Raw genomic sequence first — 17,538 nt, forward strand, 5'->3', positions numbered from 1 at the left:
GTTTGTTTGCTTTATTTGTATTTGTAGCATTCAGCAGCTCATCCATCTTAAAATGTAAAACTTTCCATGACAGACAACAGAAACATTCCAAACAGTGGAAAGATGAATTGTGCATCAGTCAGTTGGATTGCATGATCAAGAGACACAACATTACACTTACTTAATAACGTGATAACTTTTTTTTATTGGGTGATGCCACTGTAGCTACATCTGTCTCATATATACAGTCTATCACAGAATTAACTTTTATAAAAAAGCTCAGCAACATGGTGTCATGTACTGATATGGCTATGTCTTAATGTGATGACTTTTGAACCGGATGTTGTTGTCCGGAAGGAGGCCCCGTTAAGTGGCTAGTTGTCAGATCGACTGTATTGAATAAAGCAAGAGAAAGACCGTGCTTTATGCCCTGATTTAATTCAGGGTGCCCTGCCTAATTCAGTAATAAGGCGGGCACACAACAATGACGACAAGGATGACAGGGACCTGGATTTGTTTTTGTGAGAAGCAGACCCGGCGGCGGCATGGTGTTAGTGAAAACTTCGCTACGTGGTCTAACATGTAAAAGTCGGGCATTCAACCGTTCGCCTGCTACACTGACCCAGCTACACTCGGACCAAGATGGACGCGGTGGTTAACATCCTTCGAGTTGTTTGCTGATGGGAAAGGTCTTATTTTGACGGATAATGCTACAGATGTGGTCAGACAGCGGAGACGCGCTCTTCTACTGCACTTGGCCGGGCAGGACGTCTTCTCCACTCTACCACAGACGGGAGAGGCGAAGGACTACACCGCGGCGGTGACGGCGCTCAACACTTATTTTGTTCCTCAAGTGAATTTTGCATATGCACGCCAAACTTTCCACAAATTGTCCCAAACACCAGGTGAGACTGTGCAACAATTTTGTACATGTTTAAGGCGAGCTGCAAAGGACTGTGACTTTCAAGCTGACAATGATAACCAGATACGGGACGCTATTCTGAGTAAATGGCTTAACCAAACTTAACTTACAAATACTATCAGGCTGATCCTGTCACGATTTGTTCCCCCAGTTCAAATCACGGACAAACAGTATCCCACAGCTGTTCATGTTTTTAAACCCATTAAACTCCACAGCAGGTCCCAAAGTCAAATGATCACTGCAGTATTACTGAGAGCTGAAAAACTGTCTAAATTCTTTCATCTATAATAAAATGATCCGTGTGGCTTCTCTACCAGGTGTAACAATTAAGTTTAACATCCAGGCATCCATGAAAATGGAATTTATGACATTAGAGAGTTAGCTCACTAGCTTCCATCTAAGCATGTTCTCACTGAGGGATTTATGACACAAATTAAAACGTACAGCTCTGCTATCACTTCCAACATAAATGAAGACAGGAAAGTAAAAAGCAGTGACGTTTGTAGGGTTACTGAAGTTGGGCTAGCTGGTAAGATGTGCTACGTGAGCGCTAACGCGACAAAGCTATGTTAGCATAACATAAACAATAAAGCTGGAGGACGTTTTTCTACTCAATGAAAGTTAACGTAAGTGTTCCCAATGGTTGGGGGGAAATGCAATGGCATGGCAGGATACTGTAAATAGACAAAACGTCAGTCAGGAGAACCACAGATATAATCTGTCTGTGAAGGTTCTCAGTCATCCAGGTCATTGTAGTCATCTGACTTCAGGAATTCGCACAATAAGGTGGGGTCAGATGGCCCAGGATGTGAGGTCACATCCTGGGCCATCTGATCTCAGGAATTCGCATGATAAGGTGGGGCCAGGTTTCACAATGAGCTCACCCGAAACTCTGGCTGATTGGGACCCACACCCAGTTTCACACCTTGGCTCAGGCGATTAGAGGATCATCAGGGGGTCCTTTTGTCCCTGTGTGGGGGGAAACTCCCACTAGTTTTATATCTGGGACTCTCCACCATTTGACCTTAGAACTGAAGAAGCTTCTCGGATGAGAGGTGAAACGTCTTCAAGCAACTTAAAGAAGTCCAGACGCTTTTCTTTGCAAGCTCCTTTGACCACAGAGATAATCCATCCACAATACGAGGTTACTCATTAATATACTGCTGCATGGGAAAATCCATTATGTATTTTAGTCATGTGACCAATTAAACTAAGGTAGCGGAGGGCATTACACAGCAGTTATTTGGTTTGCTCTCAATTTTGACAGCCCTATAAACTGAGCTTTAAAATGATTAGCGGTAATAAATATACATTTACATATACATATTCCTCGGACGGTAAACTAAAAACTAATCTGTGTTGGCATTTTATTTTTGTTTTTCAGTTTATTTGTGAGGGAAAAGAAAACAGCCAAGTCTCCTCCTCTGATAAACCTCCATTTGAAAAAGGTTCATCTGACTCTGACTGTAAATAATTTTTCATTTGTCACCTCAGGCTTTACTCTGAAATACAGGAAGGGAAATCGTGGCTCAAATAATTACCTATGAAACCATTTCTTTATTTTTCACACCAAACTGTTTTGTAAGACAAACTTTACAGAGTTCATTGAATACAACTAATAACTTGAGCTTTCACAACAGAGCAATAAAAAAATCCAACAAATTAAAAACAGAAAATAATAAAATTAATCATTGATTAAAATCCAAAATGATGAAACTCCAGCTGGATTATTGTAATGGTACAAATCAATGTTAATTACCTCCTAATACTCATAACAACAAATCATAGTGTTCTCTTTGAGAAATGTAGTTTCTCTCATTTAATATACAATAATAATAATAATGACTCACGAGGCCTCTAATTATAAGTGTTAGCTGGTTACAGGGGTGGATCTAGAGAAATTTTCTTAGGGTGGCATAGAAATCAAATGGGGTGGCAAAATCAGAGTCTTCTTTTTGTCAAACACATACGCAGGTGGTTACATATGGTTAAAATGAGTCAAATGCAGTAAGTACACACGTTTTTCATATAAATATAGTCTGTAACTCAATTATTGTCTGTAGCCCACATAATTAAACACTTTAGTTACATAAAACAAGTGAGTTTTGATTGTATGTACTGTACAGCCTGTATAATAAATACATATGTAGCCCAATAAGTATAAAATCCAGAAAGCTACACAACATGGGGCGGTTGCTTTACAAACACAGGTCTAACTTAAGTTTCACTGTTTTTTGTTAGAAAACAATCACATTGTTACAGCTTAAACCGTCATGAACAAAAATTTAAACCTAATTTTTCATGATTTGTTGGATGAACCCACTGAGGTCTGAAATACAACCGGCCATGTTTGACTCCTTTTGAGTTTACGTTTGTATTTCACCCTCAAATTGTTTTATTTTATTTCCCCCGTTGCCTTGTTTGGTGTCATTCTTTTCAGCTCAACTGAATTTAGTTGTTTTTTTCACTAACATACTGCAATAGTATTAGTGATCTGAAATCACACAAAGAACTTAAAATCCTAGTAGTATTTTTTACTGTAAAAAAAAACAAAACAAAAAAAAACAGACATGTTGAGTAAATTTTCATAACTTGAAATGCAAATGTAAATTGTACATATTGTAAACATATACAACTATCTATCTAAAAATGCAGCCAATACACTTGCCGGTTTTTTTTTTCATTTTGTACAACCATTTAAAAGTATTACTAAAACTAAAATGAGAGAACAATCAGGTGTTGCACTAAGATGCCCCACAAATGATGTGTGCCAGTTAAAAAAAAAAGTTTTTCCACCAAGAGACAGGAGAACAGCACAGGGACAAACCTGCAGGCCTGACAACAGGAGGTGTATCACTCCGCTGGTTTTCTCCTTAGTGGCAGTGTTTACATTGCAAATGTGCCTTTGTGACATTCATTAGTGCCCTCACTGACACACAAAACAAAACGACTACACAACAAACTAACTACACAAGACAACACAACACACTAACTATACACTCCACACTAAACGTCACAAATCTCCCACATCTAAAAACCCTCTCTCTCTCACTCTGTCTCGCTGCCGTTGCTCCCAAAACTCTCCCTCTTCCTAAACAACCAAATCCTACGTGTTGCCTTTTTTTTTTTTAAATTGGTCGACATGGTACATTTTTCCCCCGATAGGAAACGGGTGGCTTTTTTTCCCCCTTTCTTTACTGTTTTCGCGCAGTCTTTAGAAAACGCTTAAAAAACACACACATAAAAATGTGACGACAGTGTTTAGAAAAAAAGCGTGGCTGATATATATGATCATAACTCTGGATTTACTGGCCTGTAATTAAAATTAAAAAACTTTGAAGTCCGAACTTTCAATATGGGCTGAAATAGAGACTCAGCGTGGCTGCAGCTTGTTGCTGTGTCAGCTTACATCAGTCATGTGATTTGGAGGTGCAGCGTGTCCGTGGACCACAGAGGGTTAATAACACTCACCTTGCTTCCATTTCCAGAGTGTAACAACCGACCACCTGTGTGAAATCTGAAATTCCCATGGTGTTATTCAAACTGTGCTCCGACACAATCATAAGCATCGCTGGCTACTGAAAACAAGAAAAAAGCCGGTCCTGCTGTGGGCTGAACCATTTGTTACTGGTGAAGGGGGGGTAACACTATAGAATATATTCAGTTTTAGCATTTATATTCACTGTTGACAGTAACTACGCTTAAAGTGTTAATGCTATCTTATTTTAATAAACAACACTGTCATATGCAAAACTGGGGTAGCACTTGGGGTGGCAAGGGATCATTTTAGGGTGGCACTTGCCACCCCATGCCACCCTTCTAGATCCGCCCCTGGCTGGTTATCAAAAAAAGCAAATACTGCACAAATTAAATCTTTAAATATGTATTAAACTTACGGGCGAGGACTGCTGCAGTATCAGTTCTGTATAACAGATACCATTGCTACATAAAAATTAAAGTACTAAATTCTACTAACGTCTTGATGCACGCTCAATCATCCAGGAAAGTAAATCTCCAAAAGTTGATTCTGTTCATCTGGACGTAGCGTTTTGTGGGAGAAACGTTTCGTCACTCATCCAAGTGACGTCTTCAGTCTCAGCTGACTGCAGGTTTCCCCAACCTTATAAACAGTACATTTAAATAATGACTGAAAACAGCCCACTGAAGGAAAAATGGGCTGGGAGGTCAGTTCCTTAATCTTAATTATGCAAATTCTCATGACCATTGATCAACAACCACTGACCAAAACCCACTGATCAATGGCCATGAGTACCATTCACAGAGAGTTGGGGAATGGCTGCAATCATAGCGTTGTAAGATGGTGAAAGATGTACCCTTAGGCCCCCTCCTCGATTCAGAGATGGTCGTTCCATTTTCACGTATATCCCTATTCTCTGCGAATGGTACTCATGGCCATTGATCAGTGGTTGTAAGAAAAGGAAAAAATCTTGGCGTAGATATCTATACTTGCAGATTCATAAATTTAACATCCAGGATTATTCACTGTCTCTTCAGATTCATTGTGATCCAGTGATTTCAGTCCTGCATGATCACGCTGATGTTTGCACAGAGCAGAAAATGAAGTGAATGTTTTTGCACATTAGTAAGAGTAAAACTATTTACAGCGTGGGATCGTTCATGTTTGGAGTATGAACTGAGATTCTTGAAGCTGCTTTTTAACCCCACTGTGACAGAATTCATGTCTTTTTAATTCACTTGATGTGGGGAAGCTTTTCCCACATTCTTTGCAGTAGCTCATTTTGTCACCACTCTGTGTACGTTGATGTCGTTTTACACTCCATTGCTGACTGAAACGCTTTCCCACCACCACAGTGACGACAGGGTGGAGAACTGGATCCATCTGTGTCGCTCTGCTTCTAAACAAAGACACACAGACAGTGAAGGTCAGGCAATTCCTTCAACATTTTTATCCCGAATATTGCCTGAAATAAAGAGCATTTCTGCAAACATCCACATTTTACTGTTTACATTATAACGCTCAGCTTACTGGGCGAAAATGACTTCATTTCTAGGTAATCTACTTAATGGGAAGATTGGTGGTTAAACCCCTGGATGTTCTACTCTGCATGCCACAAGATACTGACCCCAAGCTGCTCTCCGATGCATCCATTGGATTGTGAATGTCAGACAGAGAGAAAGGGGAGGAGCTTTTAAAACTTTACTTTTTCCAACAAGTTTCAGGAGATTTGTATCCGATTTGACTCAATATTCTGTCCATAAAGTTTTCATGTCTAATTTAGCTTTGAAATTAACCCTCTCAGGCTCAAATTAAACTTTTTGTTGCTAATGCACAACCAAGTCCTGCAGTGGTACTTCTGTGTAAAAAAAACTCATAAAATATGTATGTGGGGTAATCAGGTTGTTAGTTTTTAACTGTTGCAAATCGGCAACGGCTGCCTTGAGAGGGTTAAACTTCATTCACGTAATACTTCAAAATAGCGGCAACAGTACAAATACAAATACATACCTCACAGTAACTGCACTTATAGTCTCTTTCTGGTGTGGATCTGACGGTGAAATCTCAGGAAACGTGGCTCTTTAAAAGCCTTTTCACACAGGTCACATTTATAAGGTCTCTCCTCAGTGTGGGTAAGTTTGTGGCGTTGCAAGTGTGGATATGTTGTAAACAGTTTGCCACACAGATCACAGGAGTAAACATCATGTCTGGTGTGAATCCGTACGTGAATATTGCGGTAACCTAGCGTCCTGAAAGTTTTTCCACAAATGCCACAGCTGTACGCCTTAATTCCAGAGTGAGTAACTTGATGATGTCGTAAGGTGCTACTGAAAGCAAAAGCTTTACCACACTGATCACAGCTGTACGCCTTGATTCCAGAGTGAGTAACTTGATGATGTCTTAAGGTGCTACTGCAACTAAAAGCTTTACCACACAACTCACAACTGTATGGTTTAACTCCACTGTGGATGACTTGGTGTCTTTTTAAGTTTCCAGCCTGGGTAAAAGACTTTCCACACAACTCACACATGTACGATTTAACTCCACTGTGGATGAGTTGGTGTTTTTTCAAGTTTCCAGGATCATTAAAAGACTTTCCACACAAGTCGCAGCTGTATGCTTTAAATCCAGAGTGAGTAACTTGATGACGTTGTAAGTGGCTACTGCAAGAAAAAGTTTTTCCACACTGATCACAGTTGTACGCCTTGATTCCAGAGTGGGTAAATTGATGACGTTGTAAGCGGCCACTACAAGCAAAAGTTTTTCCACACTGATCACAGTTGTACGCCTTAATTCCAAAGTGAGCAACTTGATGACGCTGTAAGTTACCACTGCAAGTAAAAGCTTTACCACACAACTCACAGCTGTACGCTTTCTCTTCACTGTGGATGAGTTTGTGTGTTTTTAACCTTCCAGGATGGGTATAAGACTTTCCACACAACTCACAGCTGTATGGTTTAACTCCACTGTGAATGACTTGGTGTGATTTTAGGTGTCCTTGCTGGGTAAAATTCTTCCCACACAAGTCACATCTGTACGGTTTATCTCCACTGTGGACCAGTTGGTGTGCTTTAAAGTTTCCAAGATGGGTAAAATTCTTCCCACACTCATCACAGCTGTATTTTTTCTCTCCCTTTATTCTGTGAGGTTTGTCGGCCTCCTGAGAGCGCTGACTTCTCGCTCCGTGTTGGTCCTGCAGTGACTGAGATACAAACAGAGGCAGTGAGTGAAATGCAGTCATGGACTAAACTGAAACTGCCTCCATTAGTGGGATCCAAGATGTCAACAAACACATTGTAGGTGGATTACTTGGTGTGTTTTTAAGCTTGTCCAATCTGGACAGAATCAACTTTTTGGAGACACTGTAGGTGTGCTGTGCCCCAGTCTAGGGGTACAGGACCTGTCATGTGCAAGACTGATTACTTGGGGTCGGAACCTTTGTGATACAACTACCTGTTGAAATACATTCCACCCAAGATCACTTGATGAGGGAGGGTGCCATTTACGCATTAACACGTTGTTGCCAATGCTGTAAACATGGGGGTTTGCTCGTTGGAATTTACAGCAAGTAAACATTTGGCCAGAGTTGGATCATTCTGTTGCACATGGACAAAATCTGCTTTACTTGCCTCAATAGACAGGTCAGGTGTAGCAGGTAGCAGGCTATCAGACACACATTTTTCTTCTTTTTCCACAGGTGGCTCAGCTTTCACAGGATCATCTTCAGAACACAGGAAAGAGTCAGACAAATCAACATCACTGTATCTGCGCTTATACACACATGTGACGACACAGGCAGGGAAAACAGAGGGCAGACTGCCAGCAGCAGATTCAGAAACAAAAACCAAATCATCGATGGGGTTTTCAATTACCTCGGAGATTGGGAAAATCTTTCCATTTGCTAGATCATTCCCCAGAATAATAGTAACTGCCTGTACGTGCAAGCGAGGGCGCACCCCAATTGCTACCAGGCCCGAAACGAGAGGTGACTGTAGGAAAACGCTGTGTAGCGGAGCCCGTGACACACACATACATCTCCACTCCCCACACGAGAGCATCAGCACCACAAAACGAGTTACTAGAAAAAGGCAACGCGCTATCCAAAATGAGAGACTTGGTAGCCCCAGTGTCACACAAAATCACAATCAGCACACGATCCTCCTCTTTTCCAGTAGGTGAGGCGAACGCTTTTGAAAAGAAAGGTCCGGAGGATCCGACGGGATTAGGCATAGAGACCAACCGACTCAAACCTGGAGAAAACCAACACTCTTTGGTTTTCTCCAGGTTTGAGTTTGCTCTTAGGGACGAAGTGATAGACAATTAGCAATGACATGGCTGGTGTCATGGCAATAAAAGCATTCACGAACATTCATGGGAACTGGATCAGGGTGTGTTTGATGTGCAGGAGAAACCCTTAAGCTCCTCGCAGGCGCAGACAACGGAGTATATTCACACAGCTGAAAATGTAGCGCAATGGGTCAACAGAAACTCATCTGCGAGAACAGCAGCTGAATCCACCTTTTGCTCATTGAGGTACATAACAACATTTTTTGGAAGACACGTTTTGAATTCTTCCAACAGAACCAATTGTCTTAGCTAAGTAAAATCCTTCACTTTACTTGCACCTAACTACTTATCAAACTTATCTACATGTGTTTGGTTGGCAGATTTTTCGCAGGACCGAAACATTTGGCAACATGCCTCATGAACTAACTCAGAAAACACTAAAATAGTGGATTTCACAATTTCACAATCCCGACTGTGATCAATGGATAAGCTCGTGCACACTTCTTGTGCTTTCCCCACCAATTTGTACTGCAACAACAAACTCCACACGTCCTTGGGCCATTTTAAAGTGGTTGCGATGCGTTCAAAGGCATTAAAGTAAGAGTCAACCTTACTTTCTCTGAAAGGTGGCACTAAGGCAATTTGCTTTCTTGCATCAAACTGGTCAGAGGAGAATCAGTCAAGTTTTACTCACATTTTTACTCAATGGGGTAGAGGTAACATTGCTCCATAGGCCTTATTCGGAGATGCAGTAGCTCAACTTCTTTGGCTTTAGCCTAAAGCTCCACCTCTTTCAGGCAAAGGGCAAGCTTAAGATCATCCGTAATCAATTCTGGTAATTGTCTGGCCAGGATAATGTTTGGGACTTGAACGGCAGCAGGAGCCTCCATCCACCACCAAACCTCCAGACGCATCAACCGGTCGAAGTTTCACCTTCGCAATTACCCCTTTTTCCACCATCTGCTCTGCCAGACACTGCTTAATTTCTGCTTTTTTGGATTCAAGAGGACACCAACATTAAAAAATTTGCCACCAACAACAAATCTGCCTTGGTGCATCGATCCAACTTAGCCATGGTGGGTTGATGTGCAAAATAACACACATCAAAGTAATTACAGCTAGTTTACCCATTACACCACAAGAAAGCTGCCAACCAAAAGCTGAAGGAAACCTACAAGACACAATGAGCAAAAAAAAAATGGCAAACAAAAAGAGCGTACAGGCCCCACTTTATTTTCAGCCCCAGTCTAAGGATACGCTTAAAGTCCACTGTGGATGAACTGGTATCTTTTTAAGCCTCCAGCCTGGGTAAAAGACTTTACAAAAAACTCACCTATGTACACTTTAACTCCACTGTGGATGAGTTGGTGTTTTTTCAAGTCTGCAGGATCGTTAAAAGACTTTCCACACAAGTCGCAGCTGTACGGTTTAAATCCAGAGTGAGTGACTTGGTGACGTTGTAAGGTGCTACTCCGAGCAAAAGCTTTACCGCATTGACCACAGCTGTACGCCTTGATTCCAGAGTGGATGAGTTGATGACGCTGTAAGTTACCACTGCAAGTAAAAGCTTTACCACACAACTCACAACTGTATGGTTTAACTCCACTGTGGATGACTTGGTGTGTTTTTAAGCTTGCAGAGTGGGTAAAAGACTTTCCACATAACTCACAGCTGTATGGTTTAACTCCACCGTGGATGACTTGGTGTGTTTTTAAGCTTGCAGGGTGGGTAAAAGACTTTCCACACAACTCACAGCTGTATGGTTTAACTCCACTGTGGATGCGCTGGTGTGATTTTAGGTGTCCTTTCTGGGTAAAACGTTTTCCACACAAGTCACATCTGTACGGTTTAACTCCACTGTGGACCAGTTGGTGTGCTTTAAAGTTTCCAAGATGGGTAAAATTCTTCCCACACTCATCACAGCTGTATTTTTTCTCTCCCTTTCTTCTGTGAGGTTTGTCGGCCTCCTGAGAGCGCTGACTTCTCACTCCGTGTTGGTCCTGCAGTGACAGAGATACAAACAGAGGCAGTGAGTGAAATGCAGTCGTGGACTAAACTGAAACTGCCTCCATTAGTGGGATCCAAGATGTCAACAAACACATTGTAGGTGGATGTTGGTGTGTTTTTAAGCTTGTCCAATCTGGACAGAATCGACTTTTTGGAGACATTGTAGGTGTTCTGTGCCTCAGTCTAGGGGTACAGGACCATAACATAAGGGTAAGAAAGGAAGTGACCCTGCCCGAATCCCCCAAATCATACCTAGAAGCCAATCTTTGAAGTGAACGGTGGTTTATTTGTGTCTACACTGTCCATTTACAAGTGAACTAATTTACACACTATATACAAAAACTCAGTAAATCTCAGGAGCCACACATGGGTAACACAAGGTTTGGAAGCCAGGGTCAGGTCTGCTGCTGTCAGGCGCTGCCGCCGACAACTGCTGGTGTAGCATCTTTTAAAAACAGCCACATGATCAGGGGATCAATCAGCCGCCACCAGCTCTCCAATCAGGAAGGACCTGTAGATTCTTAAAGACATAGAACACCACAAAATATACAGCTGGCCAGGGCCGTAACACCGCCCTTCCCAAGACAAAACATCTCCCCTACAGATGTTTGGCACTCAGGAGTGGAGAAAACCACTTGACAGTACATCTGCTGTCACATTGTCAGTTCCTTTTTTGTGATGGATCTCCAAATTAAAATCCTTTACTAGGAGTTACCATCTCATGAGCCTCTAGTTGGAATTGTGTATTCTAGTCAAAAACACAAAGGGCTTGTGATCGGTGTAGACAAAGACAGGCGATGAACTGCAACCTATATATGTTTTAGCGCCAAAATGTGGTAGTGCAAGCAACAGGGAAAGAGCATCTTTATCTATGGTACTGTAATTTTGCTGGTGAATGTTGAATTTCCTTTAAAAGTAACCGATTGGATGATCAACACCCTGCTCATCCTTCTGCAACAGCACCTCACCTGCACAGCTGGCGCGGGCATCCACCTGTAGTTTGAAAGGACGCATAAAATCAAGAGTGGCAAAGACTGGTATTCTGAGCTTTGGCAGACTGAAAAGGTTTCTGGCATGTGGATGACCACACTAATGGTTTTGACACACCAGTGAGACTGGTGAGAGGTGCAACTACATCAGCAAACTTTTTGCAGAAACCACGATAGTAGCCAGCCATTCCGAGGTCCCGGCGAATCTCACATCTAGTGCGAGGCACACGGAAATGTAGGACAGCCTGAATTTTGGCCAGGAGGGGGCGCACCGGACCCACCTGCTTCACTAGATAAGCCACTGTGGCTTATCTAGTGAAGGTGTTGGAATGTGGCAGGGGCATTTCGAATGGCAAAAGGCATGACGATATATATTGGAGAAAGTGATTGGGAGTGACGAAGGCGGAACTGATGCATGTGGAGTGAGGGGAACTTGCCAATAACCCTTTAATAAATCAAGTGACAAACTTTGCAGAGCAAACCCTATCAACACAATCTTCCATTCGGGGGAGAGGATAGGAGTCCGGTTTGGTCAGATTTTTGAAAATCTGTACAAAAACATGGGGTTTTGTCTTCCTTCGGCATGAGAAGGCACTCCATGTACTAGAACTCGGGACAGCTAGACCATTTTTAGCAAACTCACTATTTTTGCAGTCTGAAATATTGAAAATTGACGATATAGTGAAATTCCAAACAGCACAAATTATATTCAAAGCAAAAAATAAAGAACTGCCAGGTAATATTCAGAGTATGTTTTTTTGAAAGAAGGAAGTTATAATTTAAGGGGTTTTTGTAACTTCAAAACAATGAAGGTACATACTACAAGAAAAGGCTTTTGTGTTTCTGTTCATGGAGTGAAACTATGGAACAAACTGAATATGGAATTAAAGCAACGTCCAAACATAAAACTGTTCAAAAAGAGTTATAAAAATATGATCTTCTCGATCTATAAAGAAAAGGAAAATATTTAAATTACGTGAATGTCTCTATTTAAAAACAAACAAACAAACAAAAAATTCATGATGTGATATTATAGTATATAGTATATCAGAAATCTGTTCACTATTTTTATTACAAATTATATCAGTAAGGAAGCTGACTAAATATTCACTGATAATTTATGGCAAAGGGGTGGGATTAAATAAGTGTATACTTCTTCCCACTCCCTTTCAACATGTAAATTAATCAGAATGTTTTTTGTATGTAATTTGTATAGTATTTTTTTTCTCTCTTATTTCTTTTCTAAATGTACTTGTATATTGTTCACATGTTGAAATAAATTATCAATCAATCAATCAATCAATCAATCAATCAATCAATCAATCAAAAGTAGGAAACTTCTTGCTGAAAAACTGCGCATTTGGTAGGTGTTGAGGAACATATATGTTTTCTTAGTGCTTATTTGATTATTTTGTTTATGTATTTTAATAACAGGCCAGCTTTGACTCACAAACCAATTGCTTAGCCAGACTGAAATACTGTGCAAAAACAGGAAACTGTGAAGAACAGGAAGTACAGAAAAGCGGAACTAAGCAACGCAAACACACAGATCAAGTAGGGTTACTAAAATAACATGAGGAGCGAGGATGCAGACAGTTTTGCAGCTATAGGGTAGACATATAGTATTGAAATAGATCAAGGGACGGTTTAGTAGGGGAGGAGCAAGCGGATTATAACATAGGTGATATGCTTGTAATGTTTTAGATCTGCAGAGGGTTTAGCCTGGTGCACATCCCTTTCCGGAAAGTAATGATTCAATAAAATAATTATAAATACTTTGGCAAGTGAGTCGTGTTCTCTCTGTCCAGTAAAAGAATAAAAAGAAAAAGATTTAATAGTTCGGTTCACACGATAAGTGTGTTGTTTGTTCGGAGGATGGTCACCTACATCTACGTCATGTTCATGACAGTGGTGCGAGATGGAGTGTCAGCAATCAGGGATGGGTGATTTTTGATCAGAGAGCACAAATCATTCTGGGCAGCGTCATCCAAATGTTTTAGGTGGTATTTTAAATTCACTAATATTTTCTGAGTCGGGAGCAACCCTTAGCACAAATGAAAACTAAGTCATCACTTTCTGGATTATACTCAGATGGGGCCGCTGACACAACTACAGGCAAGGCTGATGGTGCAGCAGGGGACGAAGAGGGGTTTACACCTGCCTCGCGAAAAAAATAAGGCTTCATCAGGTTGACGAGATGAAGTCACATGACGCTTTCTTCTACAGTCTCTGTAAAGCACTTTGAATCACCTTGTTGTTGAATTGTGCTATACAAATAAACTTGCCTTGCCTTGCCTTACAGTCTGGGGTGCCTATAACAGAATCTGTGTCACAGAACTTTGTCTGGAGAGAAGATCTCTTTGAGCAGCCACGGGGACACGCACTGTGTGTTCAAACACTAGATCTGCGGGACTGAAACCTATGGACTCCTGCGCACGCTCTCTCACCAATAGAAGGAGAAGAGGCAGACCCTCATCCCACTCTCTTCCTGACTCGAGGCAGAACTTTCTCATCATAGCTTTTAATGTTTTAATGGAAACGCTTGAGCACACCCTGTGATTCGGGATGATACACACTGGATTTTTAATGCTTTATGCCAAGCGATTTCATGAGCTGAGTGAAAATCTTGGATATGAAGTAAATGGTAAATGGCCTGTATTTATATAGCGCTTTTCTAGTCCCTAAGGACCCCAAAGCGCTTTACATATCCAGTCATCCACCCATTCACGCACACATTCACACACTGGTGATTAGGGATGGGTACCGGTGTCCGGTGCCATGATGGCACCGGTTCTGACATAAACGGTAGTAACCAGACCGAAAAGCAGCGCACATTTCGGTGCGTTATTTCAGTGCTTTTTTTTTTCCTGAGCTGTGATACACTTCTAGCCAATCATTTTACGTTTCCCAGGATAGTAGGCGGGTCCAGGTACGTACGTTCAGTTAGAGCAGAGCTACAGATTAAAAATGTCCAAGGCGAAGCGGTCAATAGTCTGGCTGTACTTCACAGTAAAAGATGCAAACTCAGCAGCAACAAGTGCTTTAAGCTGATACTGTGATATTGTCAAAGGAGGTAACACCTCGTATCCGATGAAACACCTGGAGACGCATAGCGGGTTTTTTTAAAAGCAGAGAAATGCGCCGTATTTGATAGCTTGCTGCGAGACCTCACACTGTGCACGTTGGGTGGGTTGCCAGTTATCGGACCGGAGCAACATCCCCCAAAAACCCGAAGAATAGAGTCCTGGCCCCTAGCCCTGCCAGTGTAGCCAACAGGCTTCAGTTCATCTCAGAATGGTTAAAACATACCTTCTTAGTTGAGCCCTGGCTAGATGTTGAACAGGCACTATGCAAGGATCTAGAGATTTCAGACCTACCATTTATTAGCTCAAACATCAAAAGACATGAATGCTTTAAAAGTATCAACATCAGCTTTTCTCTGACAGCATGGTGGGAGTTTCTAAAAATAACGGAGTCTTCATTAATCCCATGCAAACGTACACCTATCTGGAATAACCCTGACATATTACAAAACAATAATATGATTAATTTCCCAGAATGGAGTTGTAGAGGAATTAAATACTTAGAACATATATTAGAGGGAACAGAATTTATTCCATTTGACAGACTAGTTGCACAATATGGGATCAACAAGACAAGATTTTTAGAATATCAACAAATTAAATCCATAGTAAAAAAGAAATTTAACCTCAGTCAAGTTGAATTACAAACACCACTAAGTGCGGCACATTTTCTTACTCTTAAATCCCCCAAATTATTATCTAAAATATACAGAACACTTTCTAAATTAGATGAATCAATATCCCTTCCTATTGCAAAGTGGGAAGCAGATTTATCAGTCAGCTTAGACCAAAACTTCTGGTCTCAGATTTGCTTAAAAACCTTTAAATTAATTAAAAATCCCAGTCTGCAATTAATACAATACAAAATACTACATAGAGTGCACTATACAGGTCATCGGATGTTCAAGATGGGCTTTACATCTTCCAACAACTGCTCACACTGTCAAGGCAATACACCAGACAATTACATCCACGCTCTTTGGTTCTGTCCACCAGTGCAAAAGTTTTGGCGCGAGATATGTGAAGACTTATCAAAGTGTCTGAAATGTAACATTCCAACCTCCCCCTTAGTGTGTTTACTGGGCAGCTTAGATAATGTCACTTCAGAAAAGAATATAGCCCATATGATTTTCACTGCCCTATGCATAGCCAAGAAAACTGTCCTCATGAACTGGAAAAATAAAAATTATCTTAATTCTAACCAATATAGAAATTATCTATTAGATTACATTAGTCTTGATACAGCCTCTGCCACCACATCAGATCAATTGCTCTGGACTCCTTTTATCAGCTCCATCACCTAGTGGGGGGTCATAGTTTGGTCCCGCCTTCACTGTTGTGATTGGTGTGGGGGTAGGGACAGGCTTAGGGCGTCGGGGGGTTCCCCGGAGGCATCTTCCTTGGGGGGTTCAACCCGGGGTAGCGGTCATGTCCGGTTGGGGGCTCTGTTGGCTCTCAGGTGACTGTTGGCTCGCGGCTGCGTGCAGCGGGGCTAGGGGAGGGTCTGTGCTGACGGACGTGGGTTACTGACCTGGTAGCCTGGCTGGCCCTGGGTGGGTCCGGGATGGGCGTGAGGTTCTGGGGGCGCTCTGTCTCTGGGCTGGGGCCCGGGCCGGGCCTCGGGGGCTTGGATCCTGGTTGGTGTGTTGCCGGGGTTGTGGGCGGGTGGGTGCATGGGGGCCCGGGCCCTGGAGCAGGGTGCCGCCGGTGCGTCGAACCACCTGGGGGGCTCTTCAACTGGTGGGGGAGATGGTCACATCTTGCAGGAGCTTTCCTCTCTTCAGGAACTCTCTCTGCAGGAGGGGGAGATACAGGAGAGGTGGAGGAAGATCTCAGCCTGGGCGTCTATTGTCTTATGTAGTCTGGAAGATGAGTGGATGGTGGGGTGGGTGCAGTTTTCTCTGTGGTGGGGTTGGGTGGACTGTCCCGGGCTCTGTGGGGCCGGGAGGCGCTGCTGCACTGGGCCCCGGTCTGGATGGGCCTGGGCCCCCTTTCCCTGGCGGGTCGCGGAGTGTGGGAGTGCCTACTGGGGTCAGCAGGGGAGCTGGCCCCAGGGAGGGGTTACCTGCCCCTCCCTTCCTTCCCTCCCCATCTCCAGCTGCCTCCCTCTTCCCGCTCCACCACAACCACCCACACATGCAGGGCCTTGGAGTAGGGGTATGTCACCAGGGTGCAGAGGAGGCTACCCCCCCCCTCTGTCCCCTTCTGGCTGCCTCTGCCTCAATTTTATCCCACAACTTAGACATTCACATTATTCACACTCTCATTACACATACATATAGGATCTTGGGGGTGGGCACAATCACGGAGTCCAAATTACCATCAGGGTGTACACCTCACCCCTGGCGTCGTTGCCCACCTCTAAATACACTTAGACATTGAGGGCTATCAGGAGGGACTATGCGCTTACCTGCTGCTCCTTGGCAGGTAGCTCCATGCCCTCCTGGGTTTTAAATGCACCTTAGAACACACATGCATCAACACTACAATGAGCGGGTGGAGGGAGGTTTGGAGTCTTCTCCCACCCCCATTCTCTGCGGCCTGCTGGAGCGGGAGGGCTAGTAGGAGGAGTTGGCCGTCCGACTGCGGTCTGGAGTGTGGGGCCTCCCTGCTGCTACGGAGTCGGGGTGGTCTGCCTCTCCCCACCGCAGGGAAAAGGGTAACACCACCTGGGTCTGGGTGCAGTTCCCCCCTCCAGGGACAAGGGTACCTAGACCCGGTTTGTAGAGTACGCTTGGGGAGTGTGATCGTGTGTACAGCGTCTCTTTATGTCTGTCTCCACGTTGGTTGAGT

The 17,538-nt window shown here is 42.8% G+C and overlaps 1 protein-coding gene across 1 annotated transcript in view; it reads right to left on the reverse strand.

Annotated features, from left to right (window-relative positions):
- Positions 1 to 2,301: 2,301 nt before the first annotated feature.
- LOC146567748 (uncharacterized) overlaps positions 2,302 to 17,538 on the reverse strand; it is a 38,749-nt gene continuing 23,512 nt past the window's right edge. Inside the window, exons 7-10 of the mRNA XM_085287742.1 lie at positions 10,000 to 10,666; positions 8,009 to 8,100; positions 6,390 to 7,581; positions 2,302 to 5,778 (exon numbers count right to left, since the gene is read on the reverse strand). Of these exons, the coding sequence (XP_085143868.1) occupies positions 6,406 to 7,581; positions 8,009 to 8,100; positions 10,000 to 10,666 (1,935 nt within the window). The 3' untranslated portion in view covers positions 2,302 to 5,778; positions 6,390 to 6,405. The remainder of the gene's footprint in view (positions 5,779 to 6,389; positions 7,582 to 8,008; positions 8,101 to 9,999; positions 10,667 to 17,538) is intronic.

The sequence above is a fragment of the Mchenga conophoros genome, linkage group LG9 (genome assembly GCF_057382185.1).
Source record: "Mchenga conophoros isolate Kocher_MC1m ecotype Shallow Benthic linkage group LG9, M_conophoros_male_GT1.1, whole genome shotgun sequence".
In the NCBI taxonomy this organism is placed as follows: domain Eukaryota; kingdom Metazoa; phylum Chordata; class Actinopteri; order Cichliformes; family Cichlidae; genus Mchenga; species Mchenga conophoros.